Here is a 21236-nt window from a genome sequence, read left to right on the forward strand (position 1 = left end):
AGGGGAAAAAACAGGAGAAAAATGTTTCAATCTGTTGGATTTGAACAATCCCCTTTTAAATCTGAACAGCAGGATGCATGTGGGTGGGTGTTATTACATTGATGTCCTGTTTGTCCATCTCCCATATACATGTGATTGCCCATTAAGGGAAAGAATGCTGGGCTAAATAGACCTTTAGTATGATCCAACATGATTCTTCTTAACGTCTTTTGAACAGTTGCTATGTCTCAAATTTAAGTAATTTCTTCACATGGATTAATACTGTGCTGTAAAACTGCAGAACAGTACCCAGAAAAAAAGAGCCATCTTGACCATATTTTGTAAAACATTAGACTAGTTAAGAACAACCATTCTTATTATTGTACATATACAACTAATAAGTAAGCACACACTACAGATGTGTTAGGAAAATAATCACTGATGTCGTTACATAAATGAATATTAAAAAAATTCAAAACAGCAGAAACATTTAACAACTTTGTCTACTTCAATATATCGATACACAGCATGTTAAACTATGTGACTTAAATGCTGAACATTTAGTTTTTACCTTATATTTTTTCATTATGGCATTACTTTCAAAGTTGGCTGTTTCTTCCATAAATCTGCCCACCAGCAATAGGGCTTGCCCATGGATTAGTTTACTTTTAGTATCAGATGGTACCTGCCCATCTGGAAAACATAGGTCAACCCCCTTCTGAAGGATGATAAGGCCTTGATGAGCCTCACCCTAAATTAAAAATAAAGGTCAATTAATTTAACATTTCTTTTATCAAATTTATCATGATGACTCTTACACTCATGTAATTATGTCATGACCAAGTCAGAGAAAGCCTATTATGCATATAAAAGCTCTAATTACTTAAAATTTATTTTCAACAGGTATATGGTACTATAAAAGGTTCACTGTTCTCCACAGAATCATTTATATATTGATACAAACAGACAGAGAAATTTTACCATAAATTCAACAGTTTATGGAGATAACTGGTAGCTATTTCAACAAAATGCAAACAACCTCTCCTTTTCTTAAAGGAAAAAAACTAGAGTTGTCACTATGTACTACTCACCAACATTTCCCCAGGTAAAGTTGTGCAGCCGCATAAAAGTCACATGGAAAATCAAGTTATTCTACAAAACCCCTTAAATTAGCATAGTCCTATATTTAACCATAATATTAGATTTAATAGGCTGTTGTCTGTTAACCGCTATTAAATATCATTGCTAAAGAGCTCTTCTATTTTCCAAGGCAGTATTCCAGTGAATAGCAGCTGCTAGAGGTCAAGAACAGAATAGGACTACTGTTTCCATGCTCCTTTATATATTTCTTAGTAATACCTCATTACTACTAACAAGTGAATCACTAGGTGGATCTTTAATTAGATCCAGCAGGGCTTTTCTTGCACACTTATAACCAACAATGTGCTCAAGCTTCTGATGAAGAGCAAAGGACCATATATTTTCTCCTGTAGCCCTCCAAACACTGTTGGACTGAAACTTCCAAACAGCTATTACCAGTATAGCCAATTGTGTAAGACAATGGAAAGTGAATTCCAGTGATACCTGAAGGGGAATGAGTTGCCCACTCTTGCTTTAAAAGCAAAGTATCAAGCATTTTCAATTATTTTATGACTGAGATGAAGCCACAGCACATGGATCAGTCTTCTACACTTGTACCTCCACATTCACTGGGGTTAGGGACATATAACAAAATAACCATGAATTTACCTGAAAGAACACCTCTCTAGGAATCTCTAGGTCCTCCAGTGAAACTCTGTGGTTAACATCTGCCAGAAATTGCGCTGGAGGAGCTACAAATGCTTAGTGAAGTGTTCTCTCTAGGAATCTCTAGATCCTCTAGCGACTTTTGGTTAAAGTTGACCAAGGAGTTGCGCTGGAGGACCTAGATATTCCAAGAGAGAACACATTAATAAAATTCGTGAATAATCAAATCCACAAAAGACAATACCGCAAATGTGGAGGGACAAGTGTCAATTTTGTCTATGTACAGTTTATAATAGCATCTGCACTGTGATCTTCTCTTATACTGTATTTTAATTCAGAGTGACAATTCTTATAAACACATTTGTGAATCCTACCTGATAACATATGCTGAACAAGAAGTAAAATAAAAACAGAGGTAGTCAGGCTTTCGTTTGTTTACCTTGGACCATAGCCACTTTGCTCTTTCGACATAGAGTTCAGACAGCTTAGATTCTCCAGCATTGAGGAGAGCATTATATGCTGTTTGGTGATGGCCTGCTTTACGGGCAACACGGGCACTCTGGAGCCAACATTCTCCCATCTTCTCACTGTAATCCTCTCTGTAGGAATATGTATTTTTATATCGTCAAAAATATAAAGAGCTAATGATCAAAACTGTCCAAAAATGTGCCAAAGAACAAATTCCACATGGTTCTAATTTGACAATTTCTGTCTATCTTTAGGCCAAATAGACATGCTACTTATTAACTTCCAGCTTCAATTCAATCTACCGGCCCCAAATTAGACTTCTACAAGACTTTGGTCCCCTCGCATCGTCCCATCTTTAATGTAAGTTTTATAATGTGAATTTTAACATTTCTGTGTTTTACTGAGATGTTTCAAGATGTTATAGGCTGCCCTGTGGCCCGACCTTGTGAAAAAGGCAGGATACAATTTTTAATAAAAGTAATTATTTGACTAGGCATGGTTTTCTTTTGGAGATTCATGACTCATGAAATAGCACAGTAATTACACTATAAAATTTGCTACCAGAAAATGTGACAACGGCCACCAATTAGAAAGCTTTGACTGAGGATTACATACATTGATAGCTATCAACCGTGGTTGCAAGGCAAAATACAAATTGCTAGACAGTAAGAGAGTGGCCTACTGCCCTTTCAGAATCTGCTTGTGGGTTTCCCATATGCATATCACTGGTTATGGTAGGAAACAGAACACTAGAATTGTTAGCCTTTGATCAGATCTAGCAGGGCTTTAATTTTGGTCAAAATATGCACAATTCTGGAAGTGCTTGTTCGATTCTGAGTTATTTTCACTCTAGGCAGCTGCCCCTAGATCTCTTTGGTGAAACATAGGACCATAGATCTGTATATTCCAGTCTATGTAAAGTAATTAACTTGTCTACACAGGGAAAATGGGTTCTGGATATCTAAACTGATTCTGGGATAGGTCCAAATCCCCACTGATCCATAAAGGCTCTTCTACCTGCTTGTCTAACTTTTCTTTCATAGGACTGTTGCCAAATTAAAATGGAATGACCCCCAAAGTTAATTTCAGCAAGTGCAGCTTATATTAGAAGTATTTGGTAGTGAGATTTTTTAACTATTACTTTTTGTCAAATTTAGTCTATGACTAAACATAACATAACATAACATAACAGCTGAAAGTCAAGGGGAGAACACATGCAAAATACTGTTTCACCTTTTAGTCAGGCTGAGTAAAGCCCGTCTAAGTGCCAGGATGGGTTCTTTAGCTCTGTATGAATTTTGTGTCATTTCCATACGAGCATGCCAGTTCAAAGAATCTTTACTGCTGTCACTATCAGGTTGTTGAAGCAGTGGTCCAATACTATGTTCCAGCTCACACAGCATGTGTAACCTTGATTTAAAAAACCAAAGCAAAAATTTTAGAAGGTGCCTTATGTTTTCATTTCACTGTCACATTTGCCTATGTGAGCAATTCTTGCATTAATAACAGCAAGAAATCATTCTGGCAGTGGTATGCTTGATCAATTCTATTCCCTTTGGAGAAAATAAAATTGGTTCTTACTGTTATGTTTATTATGAAAAGTCCTTTATACCAGCAGTGTTCAAAATGTGATCATTTGATGCCTGCCTTTTTGGGCAACAGGAGGACTGATAACCATCTTTTTTGATACCCTTTTCCCCATCAGATAGAGAATAATTGCTGTGCTTTGGATGCCTGGGTATCATGAAATTCCTTGCAAAATATAATGTAGACAACCATGAAATTCTAGATTCAAATCTCAGTTCTAAGGGCCAAAGCAGACCGGTGGCCATTCCAGCCACGATCAGCCCGTGATCAGCCAGGGACAGCAACAACCACACAGCTCGCTCTGAAAGCAGGCCACTACTGCAGTCCCAAACAGGCTGCTGGCAAGGAGTGGATTTTCCCCACTCCTTTTGCCAGCAGTCTCAGAGCAGCTTCTGGCTGTGGTGGGAAAGTGCATCATCTGCACGCCATGCCAGAATGCTTCAGCATATATGTCCGGAAGCTGCACCTTTTGACCCATCTATTTTGGGCCAAAGTGAGTTTGCTAGGTGGGTCTTTGATTAATATTATCCTCTCCATAATGCAGATGGGGTGTGTATGTTAATATTACTAACCTTTCTTACAAGGCTGTTTTAAAGCTTACCATGATAGTGTAGCTGAAGCATTCTGAACACTCAAAAAATACATAATTAACATAATGTAGGTATCATAACAAATAACACAATTCCATTAAGAATCTCATTATTTTCACCCCATTCCCCCCCAAATGTAAAAAGTGCAAGTATCCAAAGATGGTTTTACAGATGAAGAAAATTACTGAAGTTCAAACATTTGTAATATTTAAAATGTTAAGTTCAAACATTTAAAATAAAACAAAACAAGCAGTTTCAAACATTTAAAATGTAGTAACATTTTAAACATGACTCAATTAGATTTATTAATTAAGCACATCCTTTCGATCATAAATCTTATTCAATGTTTTACAATGCAAGAATATCTTTCTTTGTAATTCTGGCCATGGTCTGGAAACAGAAGGGAAAGAAAAAACAAACTATACCTGATAATGTATTCATATCCTCGTTGATATGAGCCCCTTTCAAAACTTGCTGCTGAAAGTGGACCTATCTGCTCTGCTCGAACAACTTTCAAGGTTTCATAGAAAGTAGCAGCTTCCTTCTTTTTAGCTGACAGCAATAACTGTCCAAGCCGCACACTCCAAGTATTAGACTTGTCATCTAATTGGGGGGGGAGACATTTTATAGTAATACAGATCAGTAACACAAAAGAAGTAAATATTTTATAATTTTGTCTAAAAGATTGATATTTGTTTAAAGTAAAAGTCAAGTTCTGAGAATTTTAGAAAATTTACCATAGAATAATTCTAACAATTTTAATCTTAGTATTTATTTGCTAAGGTATTTTGTGTGCATTTTTGTCAGAATCACAAAAAAGGGTAGTCTTTAGACAAGAGTCCCCAACAGTTGTTGGATGACAGCTTCTGAAAACCTAGGCAGCATGGCCAACAGCAAGAGACTCTAAGAACTGCAAACCAACAACGGGCGAGTTATAATTTGGGGATTATTGCTCTACACCATTAGCTTTCAACTGGAACTCATTCTTGGGTTGCAAGGTCAGCACTAGAACTATATAAATATATGTTTAAAAAATAAGAAGTGGGTTTCCAATATATGTTTGTGATAAAATTCTGAAAAAGTTGAGTTCAGTGTCTCTTCACAGTGCCTCTTCACAGTTACAGCTTTCCAGGTCTACCTACAGATATTATAGCTTGGATGTGCCATGCTTTGTCATTTTTTTGTCCCTCAGGTAAAAGACAACAAAAGGTATGCCTGAATTCTAATATCCTTTTTCACTAACTGGGAACCTTTTTTGAAATGAAACAAAACAGGACAAAAACAGACGGAAAAGTACGACTAGATTTTTCAAATGTATCAAACTTGCATTAATTCATACACCAAGGGTAACATCCAATTGATGATCACTGCAGGTGGAAGGCATATATAAACAGATTACAGAGAGGATATGATTTCCAGTTATGTCCTCTCCCCCATACCCTCCCTGCTCCAATGTGCTCCAGAGGTCATTTGAAACAGTATGGGAGATGGGACAAAGATTGCACAATGCCAGGCTATCTCCCATTTCAAATTTTCACTGAACCCTTCTCTCAACAAAGGTATATCAACTGGATACAACCCTATGAGATGAGGAAGTCATGACTAAAATAAACAGAGCAACCTGCAGCTAGGTAATTTTCCAGTGAATCCCACTGTGTCAGTTTCCAGGCTGCCTCCACTCTGTAGGTATTTAATTCAGGTGTCCACTCAGGTCTGTTAAAGGTAGAAAGCAAACATAGGTCAATACACAGAAAGCTTAAACTCCTTCTATGTATGATTTTATCATGAAGACAGCAATTAAACTAAATATACACTATTTTTCAAGTATTTCACAAAAGTCCACAGGTAGGGGAACTTTCCTTCAGCTAACAAGAGAAAAGCTGATTTGTTAATGGATACCTGGTGAATTTTATTTTTTTCCAAGAATATATTTTTAGAAAGCTGATAGGCACTGTCAGAAAAAAATATACCTTCTGGCAAATCCAAAGCAACAAAGATATTGCTCCCACTCCTGGATAGCTTACAATCTGTTTACACATTTTGGGGGGCTTATATGATCCAGTGCACACATAATGGGGGCATTCTCAAAGCTTAACTGGGCTAAGGAAGTTTCCTCTAAAGCAGTTTGCAAATCTCATTCAAGATCTGCAAATCCTGGGATTAGTATCAGCACACAAAGAAATCCCTATGAGCCTGCTTGAAATTTGAGAGCCTCAGTGAAAACACTGTTGTGTGTCCTATCACACCACAAAGTTAGGTTGGTCAATTCACGTCAAGATTTTGTCTATAGCAGCACACCAGCTATGGAACTCACTTCCCAGGCTGGCTCCATCCCTTCTTAGGCCTCAAAACAAATGGCCCACCATCAGGCTGATCTGGGGGCGGGGCATGCACATGATACCCATTCCCAGATCGTTCAGAGGCCGTGCTGAGGCCACTGAACCAGCTGCAAAAGGAGCTGTTTCTTACCCCTCCTTTTCATGGCCTATTTAGGACCACAGCAGTGGGCATTCTTGGGACCACAGCCTCTGCTTGTTGTGGTCCTGTGGCAATCCCGTGGTGACTGTAGCAGGAGCAGTCTCTGGTCTGTCTGCTTTGCCCCTTAGTTGTGTTGTTTTGCATAGCTTTCAGTCCTTAAAACTAGACCTGGCTTCTCTGACTATTTGATCTATGTATTTAGAGTCATTTTGGTCCATTTGAAATGTTCATATTTAATGTTTTAATTGTTCTTACCCTTTGTACATCACTTTGGGGGCTATTGTGGGCTTAGAAATAATAGATAAATGCTTTAAATAAATAAAAAATCATTTCAGAAGGCCAACATTATACCAGATTCAGAATGTTTTTATGTATGTGTACAGAAAAAAACTTTAAATGAGGAACATAATCAACTGAATTACCGTTTAGCAAGTACTCCATTTACTTGAGTGATTACAGTAGAGAACTGACCAAGGCCCAGCATAGATTTCACCACACCGTGATAGTGAATTATCTAGAAAAAGAAAACAAGAAATACAATTATATCCCACCTTTCCTCCAATGAACTCAAAGCAGCTACAAGATTACTGTCTCCTGATCACTTTATCCATTCAACCGTCTTCTGATTATTATGGTGGCCTTGAGTTATAGTAGGGCATGGTTGCATAGTGAGCTTCATGGCTGAGTAGGAATGGGAAATTGGGCCTTCTCATTCCTAGTATTATTCTTTAATCACCACACTGCAAAAACAGTCAGGAAAATTATTAAGAGACCAGAGGGAGAAAAGGATAGCAAGAGATGAAGTGTGGGCAAATGCAGTTATATAGCAGTTATATATATTTAAGATGCCTTATTTCAGATGTGAATTAGCATTAAGAATTTAAGTGTAATCTTTTGTTAAGTTTGTGCCTTAATGGGCCAGACTACACCATTATTTGCTGGATGGCACCAGGCCTGGCCTTGGATCTTTTGTCATCTGAGGTGAAGAAGAAAACACATACTCCCTCATACCATAAACAGAGACCAATTGGCAGGTGAATGGTTCTTTGACACTGGCAATAATACAGTGTTCTCTACTGCTCTGGTGGGAGCAGTAGAGACCCTCCAAACATCTGCTGAAGCAAGTGCCTCAATATTACAATTGTAGGACAAGCCCTGTATAGGTTTACCTGCAGGTTTCCAACATCCTCAGACATGGTCAAATTATGGTAAAGGTGTTATCTTCTTGCTATGCCAATACTTAACATGCCAAACAAAGACACCAAAATCCCACTTTTGGGTGCATTGTCACTTCATTTTCTCTCAGAAATCCATGCATGACTCTTGAAAAGCAGTGTTGAATCAAGTCCCCTGATATGCCATTTTTCCTGTGTTAATTTGTCCCCTTTGGATAATTCCCAGATAAGCTTTTCTTTAAGAACACTGCCAACATCACTAGTCTAGATCAGACAAAATCATATTCCATCCATCTCCTTCTAAATTGGCAACATAGGAGGTTGGTTTCCAATCTAGGATTATTGCTTGCTGCTATGGCTCTACTATCGACTACTAAATACACCTCTACTGTATCCTATGTTGGGCGCTGTGATGTTATGGACTATTCAGGGAAAAATATGTTTCATGTGCTAAAGAAAATAAGATAAGAAATGTTGGGAGTGAATGCTGAAAAGTGGAATGTCTAGGAGGGATTTGATATGCCACCTTTCATATTTCATATGCCACCTTTCTTCCAGAAAGGGACCCAGTGTGGTATAACAATTGGTGAGGAAGGATGAAGAATGTAATCTGTCAGGTTTAGTTAGTGAATGGGATTTAAGAGTTTGAGTTGTTAGGAAAGTTACAGAAGGTCTGACTTAGCTGGAGATGAGAGTGAGTGATGTGTTTTAATTGTATTAAATAATTGTTATCTTATGTTCAAATTCTGTTAATAAAGTATTGTTTTTGTATTATATATTTTTGGCTTCCAGGAATGATGGGTATTAGAAAGGGGTTAGACACGGTCAGTGATAGCAGCAGATAGTAGATTAATAATATTTCACATGGGAACCACGAGAGCATCTAGGAGGTCCCCATAGTTGGAGGCCACAGCAGGGGGACAGGAGGAGGTTCTTACACTGATGGTTCAGAGGTAAGGATAAGGGAAATTCCTCACATTGGTGACAGAGAGTGAGATAAGTGGAAGTCTCTATATTTGATGGCAGTGGAGGTATGACCAGAACCTCACAGGTAGATATGAAATTGGACTTTTCATTTCTCTGACTTTACAATTTTTCAAGAAAATCCAAAAGAAAAATGTGAATATTATCAATTTTACCTGCTCAGGCTCCAGCTGAATTGCCCTATCATAGCAAGCTGTTGCGTCTCTCAACAACCCAATGCTTTCATGTTCAAGGATCTGTTCTTTGAGCGATGGTTCTGCTTTCCGTATTGCACTCACTCCTTCCACTCCATCTGGCTCATGCATTGCTGCATACAATTTCTTTGTATGGGGAAGAGAAACATATATCACAGGAATGCACTTGGTAGCATGATATTTATGGGGCAGAATCTTGGCAGATATATTCAAATATATACTGGCACTGTGCCATAAAGGTTTGATTTAATCATTCTTCCAATAAAATAAAGAATCATATCTCCTCACTGTCCTTTGAAAAGCAAGGTTTTTTTTTTTGTTTTTTGGGGTTTTTTGTTTTGCTTTCTCATCCTTTTATCAGTTTATCAAAGATTTTTAAAATGCTGAATTAGATTGATTTTTACTATTAGGCAGATCTTTTACTATTGGCTTTTACTATGAGGCACTTCACTCTTATGATGTAACTGCTGCTGACTTTCTTACAAACATGACATGACTTACTTGAAACCAAATTCACAGAAAGGTAATATTTTGTGTTGTTGCTGTGTGCCTTCAAGTTGTTTCCAACTTATGGTGATCCTATCACAGGGTTTTCTCACAGGAGAAAACCCTGTGATCACAGGGTGATCCTATCAGTGGTGATCCTATCATGGGGTTTTCTGGGGTTTAGCGTGTGTGACTCAGTCCAGGTCACCCAGCAGGTTTCCACAGCCAAGTAAATAATCAAACCCTGATCTCCAAAGTCCTATGTTGAAACTACTATACCACACTGGGCCTCCAGGAATATTTTAAGCACTTATTAAGCAATTAAATTTTTTCACTTTACTTCATATCATCAATTTAAAAGACCGAAACTGGCTAAAGTCAGTGTGGTACTAGTGCTGGGACTCTGGGCTTTTCAAGTGCATTGAGGGCTCCAAGAGGATCACTGGCCATTCCCATTCCTCAGACATCTCCATTGTACCCTGTGGTTTCACACAAACCTAAAACAACACTGCTTTGGTACAAGATTGCAGAATAAGTATTCTCTATGAAAACTGGCAGTATAACAATATGTTGAATTGAAATTCAGATTTTTTACATAACCAACAAAAAATTAAACCTGTAGAAATCCCAGATGTTCTTGAATGTTTTGTTTCTTTTCCATGATGAATGATTCAAAGTGCATTACTGCTCTTGTGTATGCTTTGGAACGAAAGGAAGCTGCAGCCAAGGTATCCTGAGGTATGAGGTCAAGAAAGCGGACTACACTTTGATACTCTCCATATTCCTCCTTTGGTGCTGTGAAACAAAAGATTTAAAGGGCTATAATTAATACTAAACCATTAATCCTTAAAGGGTTTAAGAATGGTGTATCTAAAAGCACCTACAGGAATGTTACTATATACATGAAGACGTGCTGCTTCTCCAGTGAGTCTGATAAAGAGAAACGGGTTTTTTTCAGCTGTAGCAAAGTATTTATGAAGCTTCTGTCTCAAAAAATGTTATTTGCTCTCTAATGTTGTAGATATTTTATGCTGTATTTTTAAAAACCTAGATCTTTATTTTAAAACTAGTTATTTCTGTGATTACTTGGTTTCATTGTTTTCTTGATTGCTACAGTTTTTACTGCTTTTACTACTTACAGCATTGTGTGCAAGTTGCCCTGGAAGCTTTCTTACCTGAAGAGGCAGATTAAAATTACCTTAAATAAAATAAATAAGTGAATGAAGGAAGATTGAAAAATCAAATCCAGTTGAAAATTGTTAGAAGTTACATATGTTGCAACAAGCTATGGGATTTTATGGCAATAAAACTTCTGACAATGTTGTTGTGATGACATGGTGTATTCAGAAACATTATTACTATTAAGGGAATAATAACACCTGCAAAATGTTTACAAATTGCATGAATTTTTCTGTAAACAAAGGTCATTTATGACAAAAGTGATGATTACTTTTCATTAGGATTAACCTCTTAAGGCTAACAGAAACAGCACAAGTAGTTCCAGGATGGTAAACTGCAAACCCTTACCCTTTTTTGCAGCCCTTCAAGTAATCTCTGAGCCTTTTCAGACCCCAAATCTCTTCCAAATTATTTTGAATTTTGGGACAGGGTGAAAAAATACCAAAACTGACCAAAAACACTATCTGGAGTGGTATTATGTAGTGAAAGAGCCCCCAACTCCTGAAGCTTTCCCCAAATGCAAATGTATCAGCTAAAAGCAATCCTTAAATAACCAAAAGTTCAAATCAGAAGCAACTTTCAACCATTTCCAGGTCATTTCCACGCCATTTTAAATACAAGTGAAACAATTTTTGGCCACAGTTTTTTTGAAAAGTTTTGACCTGCCACAAGGTTGAAAACTGGCTCCAGTCCCTGTTGTGCATCAGTGCCTTCCTCTGAAATACTGAAGAATAGAAAATGCAATGAAATAGGGTGGTAGACGCTCCTTCATTGTAGGTCTTGAAACAGAGATTGGATCGCCACCTTTTGAAAGGGCTTTATTTGAAGTTAGACTCACAGTCCCGTTTCAACTCTGTTAGTATAGGCCCGAATAGACCAAATAGCAGGAAATCAAGATTTAGGAGGTAAAGAAGATAGCACATGAAAATCTGGAACCTGAAAGCAGTATAGGTCATGAAAACATACTTGCATATAAAAAGCTGTCTGGGAAGAGAACTGATCAAGTGAAGTGGGGGCAAAACATTACATAAGCATCTTCCAGAAATGAAAATTGCTTTTTGAAGATATATTATTTCATATTATATGTTATCAAAGAGAAGATATAATAAGCCATCCAGGATAATCATGTTAAAGTAGGCAATTTTAAAAAATGTGATGTAGTTTGAACAAAGGGGTAAATGTGTGTATGCATGTATTGCCTTCAAGTCGCCTGTCGGCTTATGGCAACCCCATGAATTTCATAGTTTTCTTAGGCAAGAAATGGTTTTGTCAGTGCCTTCCTCTGAAATACAGCCTACAGCACCTGGTGTTCACTGTCAGTGTCTCATCCCGGTACTAACCAGGGCTGACCCTGCTTAGTTTCCAAGTTTCCAAGGTCAGACATGATATGATGCCTTTAAGGTATCTCGATCCCTGAATGGTACCTATGAATTAATATCTCAGAGAAACTCCAGGCAGTTATTATTATTATTATTATTAACCTTTATTTATAAAGCGCTGTAAAGTTAAGTAGATCTGTGAAATTATACTAGTGCAGTAGTGAAATGTTCTTATTCTTTGTAATAACTAGAGATGTAAAGAAAGTTAATTAAACCTCTTCATATTTGTTAAAGGAAAATATTAATCTTGCCTGTAGCATTCACACTTTTTCAAGTTCTGCAGGGTATTTCCAAGAAATAAAGTAATGCACATATTTTGAAACTAGAACAGTTAAACTGAAAAATATAACAGAAACATGCCTTAGCCAAAGGGGGAAAGTTGTATAAATCATGTAAATGAAACATATAAAAGTGCAAATTAGGAAAATATTTTTGGAAGCAAAGAAGGGGAAGAGAACATGAAGAATCAAAACCCATTTGTTACAAAACAAGGACAGGAAGAAAATGAAGGTGGGATTCAGATAATGAAATTGAGATTGAGAGATTTTCACATCCCAGCAATGACTTCTATTTAAGTTTACTTATGAAAGTAACTTCTAATGGAGTTTAAAGCTTTATCATACCTCACATTGTTCCCAGGGGAATAACAAATTAAGGCCTGTTACAGACAGCCAAAATAAAGCTGCTTCAAGTCACAGTGGAGGTATGGTGTTTCAATGATGCATGCATCCTAAGGACTGGAGTGTGGCTTTGGTGTGGTTTCTGGGCTCTTAGGATGCATGCATCATTGAAACACCATACCTCCACTGTGACTCGAAGCAGCTTTATTTTGGCTGTCTGTAACAGGCCTAAAAATATTCTTTTTCTTTCTCCCTTTAGTGGAGATTTATGAATAGAGACCTAAAAATTGCCATTTTAAATACAACTTAAACAAAAGAGAATCACCAACCTCGTTCTCCTTGGTCCTTATTTGACTTGCTGGAAGTTTTGTCAGCACTCAATTTTTGGAATTTATATCTAGCCCACTGTGTCAGATGATCAAGCATGGAGAATACTGTCTGTGTACTTAAATGGCTAAGATCTGAAGCGCTATCCTCACATTGTCTTGGACTGGCATCATCATTTTTAAGAACAGCCATGATTTCTGCATAAACCTGGACAGTGTTTAATAATTACAGAGAGCACATGAAATTGTTACTTTGTTATTATGTTATTAAATTGTTATTATGAAATAACCTGGCACAGGTTAGACAGAGACTTAGGACAAGTTAACATTATCTCAGCCATAGGGTAAACTACTGGGGAACATTTTTCTGAGGCAAGCGGTCCATGAGGAAAAGGAGGAGCAACATAAAAAGATATACCACCCTCTTCTCCAAAATCATACAGTCAAAACAGCAACAAGCTGGAAAGCTGGAACATTATGTGATTTGGGAAACCACAGCTCTAAAGATTCTAACATGTGGTGTTTCCCAGAAATTTCCACACAACTGGAATGTATTAATTACATCTCTACACTTGAAAGGATTGCATTACTGTACTAAGAACAACCACAACCTGCATTTAATTATTATGTAACTATTTTGTTGTTGTTAATTGCCTTCCAGTCGATCCTGACTCATGGCGACACTGTGTGTCATGTGATTGCCACGCCCCCAAGCCGCCCAGAAGTGGGCTTATTATGCCCGTCTGTCTTGCCCCTACGTTTCTTTAAAAACCTAATAGGGAATGTATACATCTGCAAAGCGAGGAAAACAGCATTTGTGTTTTCTTAGTGAGCAACATCTTGGAACAACCATAGACCTGAAGTCTGCAATAGACCTTAGAGTTTAGCCAGTAAAGATGAATTCCACTGTTAATCACTTTTTATTGAAAACTGAAATATAGTGGATCCTGTAATTGAGAAATTTGGCGCCTTCAAGTCTGAACAAGAAAACGGAATATTTTTCATTACATCGCCATTTCTTCTGCCCAGACACATCCACAATGCCCTTGAGAACTTACACATTCATTCTACCATCTACTCAGAAAATATGAAAAAACTGTAGCTTTTACTGCAGTCCCCTGATGAGAAATTTCTGCAGTTTTAGCTTTAAGTGGGTATGTACAGGTTCTGCAAACAAGCACAAAAATTAATGTTTGTGATAATGTGTAAGTAGTATTTGTATAGCTCATGAAGAAGGCATCAGAATATCCACAGATTGAAACACATGAAGCTTTTAAACTAATTAATGTACTCTTCAAAGATCTTGAGATGTGCATCCCCTTTATCTTTGTGGATACCCATAAAATCCACACTGGAATATAACTAATTTACATTACACAATAAGCAATAACACAATAAAATAAAATAAGAAATCAGTGACGATAAGGAAAAAAAATAAAATTCAAGTGCTGGTTTATGACCTATAAAAGTCCTATATATGTAGGGTCCAAACTATATAAAGAACCATATCTCCCTTTTCTGAATTCTATGACTTGGGTTTTTTTAATTCTTATTGTTACCTTTTTCAATGCTTTTATACAGTTTTAAGTTAATGGTGTTTTAACAGGTCAGCTGATTTAACTTTTAAACATATTCTTTCATATTCTGTCATCTTGGCCTGAGAGGGAGCGATCAGGCAGACCCAGCAACATCGGGGACTGCCTGAAAGAAGAGGCCCCTCCCTCCTCAACTGTCATCTCGGCCTCAGAGGGAGCGATCAGGCAGACTCAGGGACTGCCTGAAGGAAGAGGCCCTCCTCTGAACTGTCATCTCGGCCTCAGAGGGAGCGATCGCAGACCCAGCAACATCAAGGACTGCCTGAAGGAAGAGGCCCCTCGCTCCTTAACTGTCATCTTGGCCTCAGAGGGAGCGATCAGGCAGACCCAGCAACATCAGGGACTGCCTGAAGGACGAGACTTCTCCCTCCTTTAACTGTCACCTTGTATTTTGTATTGTATTACAATTTTTACTGTACACCGCTATGATCATTGCAGAATAGCGGTCTATAAATAAAACATTATTATTATTATTATTATTATTATTATTATTATTATTATTATTATTATTAGCTGTACAGTGGGCCCTTTCCATCCATGATGGTTCCGTTCTGGGATCTCCCACAGATGGAAAGAAACGTAGGCGCTGAAGCCCATATCAGTCAATGGACAGCAACATGTGTGCATCCACACCAACATGCCTGCAGGTGTGCCACCATTGACTAATATGATACAGGGTGATCCATGGAAGCTCCAATCTGCAGATGGCTATGCTGGACATACTGTGTGTGTGCTATGTGCCTTCAAGTCATTATACACTTACGGGGTCCCTAAGGTGAACCCATCATGAGGTGGTTTTTTTTTTTTTGCCTTTCTCTAAGGCTGAGAGAGTGTGACTTGCCAAAGGCCACCCAGTGGGTTTCATGGCCAAAAAAGAATTGAAGTTTCATCTCCAGAGTCATAGTACAGTACAATACTCAGACCACTATGTCCCTCTGGCTTTTTGCTTTAATCTATGCTGTACACTGCTCTAGATCCCACTTTGGGAGAAATGTGGGAAATAAAATAAGGAAAAATACAGCAGGTACTTGAACACATTAGTACACATTAGGTTACATTACTACTTACCATGAAGGTAGCATCTGGGCAAGTGAAAGGAAGTAGTATGGAGATATGGTTTGTATTCCATTCACCTCCAAGGAGAGGCAAAATCATGTGACTTAAAGGTTATTATTCTCTGTCTACAGGGCATTAGTATAAGACAGAGTAGGCAACTGCAAACATGGAAGGGGCATTTTTTCCTTCCTATGCCGACCCAGCTGGCTGCAGGCATATGTTTTAGTGTGCCCAAAGTGATGTCACTTCCAGAACCTACAGTATTTTGACTTCTTTTTCTTTTTGGTCTTTTATGGGGAGGTTTGTGGGTGATGCAGGGTTTAGGTGAACAAACTGTTGAATTTTTAGGCAGTTTTGGCAGCTTTGGGAGCAAGAAATTCACCACAAAATCTGCCTGAAAGAATTTTTAAAATGGGGCGGGATCTGGGGGGCTTAGAGGCCACAGCTAGGGTTCCTACGTGCCACATGCAGTCTGTGGGTAACACTTTGCCCACTTTGGTAAATTGTTTCCCTTCAACCTCTGAACAAATCATCACACATCCCAGCTATGGTTTTTGATTCATAGAGAAAGTTAGCCAGCAACATGGCAAACTGTTAACAGTACCAAGGAGGAGGAAGAGAACAGAAAGACTATTTTCATTTATAGCTTACCTTTCCCCAAAAGCCTGGATCCACTGGATCAATGACAACTCAGTCAGTTAACACATATATAAATTCCACTCATTCTACTCTGATTAAGACTAACAACTAAATTTAGGCCAACAGCTTTTGAAACTCTTAACAGAGTTAGCATTTTGGTCAACAGCCATGGATTTGTCATGGTCCAAAACACACTGCAGAAATAATCTTGTTTGAGACTGCTTTAACTGCCCTGGCTCAGTGCTAGAAAATCCTGGGGATTGTAGTTTATTGTGCCAGAGAAGGCTACATGTCTCACATAACTACAGTTTCCAGAATTCCCTAGCATTAAGCCAGGGCAGTTAAAGCAGTCTTAAACTGGATTATTGCAGCAGTGTGTTTTGGACTTAAGAGAAGCAATTTGCAGATCTTGTACACTTATGTATTGGCCAATAACAACAACAGAGAAATATTTTATATTTTTTAAAAGAGTAAATAGGTAAAGGGGCTCTCACCTCTTGCTGATCCTCCTGACTGCATCCTAACAGAACATAAACAAGGATATGGGGGAGGAGATAGATTGTCACCTTGAAGTCATTCTTCATCATAATACTGCAACAGTTGAAAACCTTACTGGCAAGGTCATGTCGAACCTGTAGCAATGATTGGTGCTGAAATTTAGTAGACAAATAACACTGGAGAATTCACCTGAATGAAAGATGTACTCATTAATCTTACCTTAGTTACAAGGTAACCAGCCCAGGTGGCTGACCATTCTGCAAAATTTTTGCCTAATTTGCTCAAGTAAATAGGTTTTTTAACCTTTGACCAATTTACAGCCTTCTGATAACTCTTGTATCTGTAAATATAATTTCCAAAAGTAGTTAATATGTATTACTTTAAGTGGAAAAGTAGTACTGTATAGGAAAACAACATTACAGCATCAATTACATGACTACTCAAAGTATTATAATTCTCATTGCAGTTTATATAATTGTACTACTATCTACTAGAGATTCCTAGAGAGAATACTTCTCTAGGCATGTGTAGGTCCTCCAGTACAATTCTATGGACAACTTCTGGCAGATGTTGATCACAGAATTGCACTGGAGGACCTACAAATGCCTACAGAAGTGAAGTCGAAGGCTTTCATGGCTGACATCCATAGTTTTCTATGGGATTTTCGGGCTATGTGGCCATGTTCTGGCAGAGTTTATTCCTGATGTTTTGTCAGCACATGTGGCAGGCATCTTCAGAGAATGAAGATCTTCAGCATTCTCTGAAGATGCCAGCCACAGATGCGGATCACGGACACATAGCCTGAAATACCCACAAAAAAGCCTACAGACGTGTTCTCTCAAGTAAAAAAAAAAAAGTGTTACAGTGTAATTATTTGTGTTTTGTTTTGTTTTTTTCATTTTCATGGAGGTCTTGTGCCCCTAACCCCAGCCAATGTGGAGGGCCCACTGTACTGTGAAACTTTAAAAAAAATCTTCTCTTTCATACAATCATATTCCTCTTCCATTGAAGAGGCATAGGCAAAGGTTAGCCTGCAGTGTGATTTAACTCTTTTGAGTCCAATTAAAAATACTGCACTTATTTTTCAGTACTGCCTACCGTGTGTTTAAATGAGGTTCCAATATTTCCTGAATATGATCAGGAAACATTTTCCAAAGTTTGGAGCCTGGGCAGTCAGTGGCTGTCTCCCTACAATCATAGATTGATAGTAACTCCTTAAAAAGAAAAGAAAAAAGGGTTACGTAAAGATATTACATAGCATTTAAGTTTTACACATTCAAAGTCTTAACTGAAAATAAGACTCTTGAAAGAAGAACTGCAGATCACTAAGGAGGAATGTTAAGAAAGAAGGAGAATATGCAGTAGCATATATATTCATTTTTAAAGAATCTATATATTAGCTAATTGTGATATTCACATAATTTCTTCCTCACCCTACCACCAGTTGTAATGATCAAAACTATTTTAAGAATGGTGTACAATTTAAGTAGTACACTCTTTCATTTTTTCCATTTCATTATTTATATGTCATATCTAGAGTTCTTAGGTACAGATAATGCAACAACTTTTTGGATCCATTTAAAACAGTTCAACAGAATAAAATAAGAGTCAAATCCATAACACAGGATTTCTCAACCAGGGTTATTTAGAACCCTAGGGTTCCATGAGAGGTTGTGGGGGGTTCTGAAAGAGATAATGACTGATTGTTTTAAAGCTGTAGAAAAAAAGATTTCCTTGCCTGGGTGCTAAACTTGGTTAAGTTCCTACACCAGCTGGGGACTCACTATCAACACATGCTCTTTACCTTCCCCTGCATCTCTGCCATGTCTGACGCAAAAACAGGGCACCTGGCCCAGTTTTCATATCAAACAGAGCAATGGGGTCTGCTCCCTATTGAAGATGCAGGGGGAAGATAAGGAATGGGCAGGGTGTCTAAACAGCGGGGGTTTCTGGGATGTTTCCAGGAAACTCTGCGGCAAATGGAAGGTCAAACTGACCCACATTAAGGACTTGTCTACTGACATCTGGCTCAATCCTGGCCTGGGGCTTTGGCCTGCATCATCCAAACAGGATAATGCTAGGCCACGGGGAACATGGGCTTTTTGGCCCATGCTGATAGATCCTCAGACATTCAGGCCTCTAAAGGGGGGGGGCATTCCTTAACTGGGGTGAGGCCACAAAGACAGCCCTTCCACCTTGTCTACACATAAAGGGTTCATCCCATTAGTGAGGTATAGAGAAGGAATTCCTCTGTGTTCAACTAGAGGGTATTAGAATACTTGATAACATCAAAGGCATCAACATAACATAATACTAGATAACATCAAAGGCATGGAAGATAAAGAAAACACCTATAAGTTTATGTAATAAAGATATTGCAGCAGAAATGAGATAATATAAGTTGTTTAGTAAAATTATGTCAATACTTAAACAGTACAACCACTTAACATTTAGAGGTCAGGTTGAAATTTTCAAATGGTTTGGAATTTATAATATTGCTGCTATCGTTCCTATTCTGGTTTCAGGAATGTGCTATTTTTAAAAAAAATATTACATCTCATCTCAAGTGCTTTTTCTTAAAGTAGAAAGATGGGCAAGCCAACCCTACCTGAATAGCATATGAAGCAGAATCTTGAGCCCGAACATTATCAGCATATGCAAGGAAAGCTCTCGTCAGCTCCATGAATAATCCATGGGCAAAATGTGGATCTTCTACACCAGTCTGATGAAAAACAAGTTAATAAATAATAATAAATAATAATAAAATTTTTATTTATATGCCGCCCTTCCTCCGATCAGGGCGGCTCACAACATAATTAAAATACAAACAGTTCCAATAAAAACATATTTAAAACAACCCAACAGTAAAGCCCCAAAGCCCAACCTCTTGGCCACAAAAGAGAGGAGGGAGGCCCACAGGATATTTACTCGGGGAATGCCTGTTGGAATAGGAAGGTTTTGAGGTCCTTCCTAAATTGGGCCAGGGTGGTGGACGAGCGGAGCTCTGTGGGCAGCGCATTCCAAAGGGCTGGGGCAGCTATGGAGAACGACCTCCGAGTAGTGGAGGCCAACCTAGCCCTAGGCACCTTCAGTAGCTGCTGCCCAGACGTTCTGAGAGTGCGAGGCGGAATGTATGGGGAGAGGCGGTCCTTTAGGTATCCTGGGCCCAAGCCATTTAGGGCTTTATAGGTAATTACCAACACCTTATATTGAGCTCGGAAGCGAATGGGCAGCCAATGAAGATCTTTTAAAACTGGTGTTATATGGCTGGTCCTGGACGCACCAGTGACCAGCCGGGCTGCCATATTTTGCACTATTTGCAGCTTCCGAGTTTGGTATAAGGGTTGCCCCATGTAGAGTACGTTGCAGAAATCCAGTCTCGAAGTTACCAGAGCATGTACAACAGTTTCTAGGTCCCTCTGGGCCAGGTATGGGCGCAGCTGGCGAATCAGCCTAAGCTGATAACAAGTGCTCTTGACCGTCGCATTCACCTGAGCAGTCAGGTGAAGCGACGAGTCAAGAAGCACCCCCAGACTGCGCACGGAGTCCTTCACAGGGAGCGTGACCCCGTTCAGGACAGGTGGAACCACTGCCATTCCTGGACCAGGGGAACCTATCACTAGTACCTCCGTTTTCTCTGGATTCAATTTGAGTCGGTTTTCCCTCATCCAGCCCATTACTGACTCCAGACAGGCCACGAGAGGAGAGACGCCATCCCCAGTCACTGCATCAGTCGGAGACATAGAGAAAATAATTTGGGTGTCATCAGCGTACTGATAACCCCGCGCCCCATGTCTCCGGATGATCTCTCCCAGTGGTTTCATGTAAATGTTAAATAGCATGGGAGACAGAATGGCCCCTTGAGGGACCCCAGTTTTAAGGGGCCTCTCATCAGAGCACACGTCTCCCAGCTGCACCATCTGGGACCTCCCCGAGAGGTAGGAACGGAACCACTGGAGCACAGTGCCCCCGATTCCCACCTCTGCGAGGCGCCCCAGAAGGATACCATGGTCTATGGTATCGAAAGCCGCTGAGATGTCCAAGAGCACCAACAGGGACACGCTTCCCCTGTCGATGCCCAGACGGAGATCATCGACCAAGGCGACCATGGCCGTCTCAACCCCGTAACCCGCCCGGAAGCCAGTTTGAAATGGGTCCAGATAATCCGTTTCATCCAAGACCGCCTGAAGCTGGATCGCAACCGCCCTCTCGATCACCTTTCCCAAAAATGGTAGCAGCGAAACAGGCCGATAATTA

At 39.0% G+C, this 21236-nt stretch overlaps 1 protein-coding gene across 1 annotated transcript in view; it reads right to left on the reverse strand.

Moving 5' to 3' along the window:
• Nucleotides 1–21236, reverse strand: part of ATR (ATR serine/threonine kinase) — a 78823-nt gene that overhangs the window by 12386 nt on the left and 45201 nt on the right. Inside the window, exons 19-31 of the mRNA XM_042458525.1 lie at nucleotides 19588–19701; nucleotides 18078–18193; nucleotides 17199–17319; nucleotides 16976–17113; nucleotides 13195–13399; nucleotides 10304–10482; nucleotides 9163–9327; nucleotides 7271–7362; nucleotides 5992–6083; nucleotides 4796–4973; nucleotides 3427–3603; nucleotides 2165–2324; nucleotides 551–730 (exon numbers count right to left, since the gene is read on the reverse strand). Coding sequence (XP_042314459.1) covers nucleotides 551–730; nucleotides 2165–2324; nucleotides 3427–3603; nucleotides 4796–4973; nucleotides 5992–6083; nucleotides 7271–7362; nucleotides 9163–9327; nucleotides 10304–10482; nucleotides 13195–13399; nucleotides 16976–17113; nucleotides 17199–17319; nucleotides 18078–18193; nucleotides 19588–19701 — 1917 coding nt within the window. The remainder of the gene's footprint in view (nucleotides 1–550; nucleotides 731–2164; nucleotides 2325–3426; nucleotides 3604–4795; nucleotides 4974–5991; nucleotides 6084–7270; nucleotides 7363–9162; nucleotides 9328–10303; nucleotides 10483–13194; nucleotides 13400–16975; nucleotides 17114–17198; nucleotides 17320–18077; nucleotides 18194–19587; nucleotides 19702–21236) is intronic.

The sequence above is a fragment of the Sceloporus undulatus genome, chromosome 3 (genome assembly GCF_019175285.1).
Source record: "Sceloporus undulatus isolate JIND9_A2432 ecotype Alabama chromosome 3, SceUnd_v1.1, whole genome shotgun sequence".
In the NCBI taxonomy this organism is placed as follows: Eukaryota; Metazoa; Chordata; class Lepidosauria; order Squamata; family Phrynosomatidae; genus Sceloporus; species Sceloporus undulatus.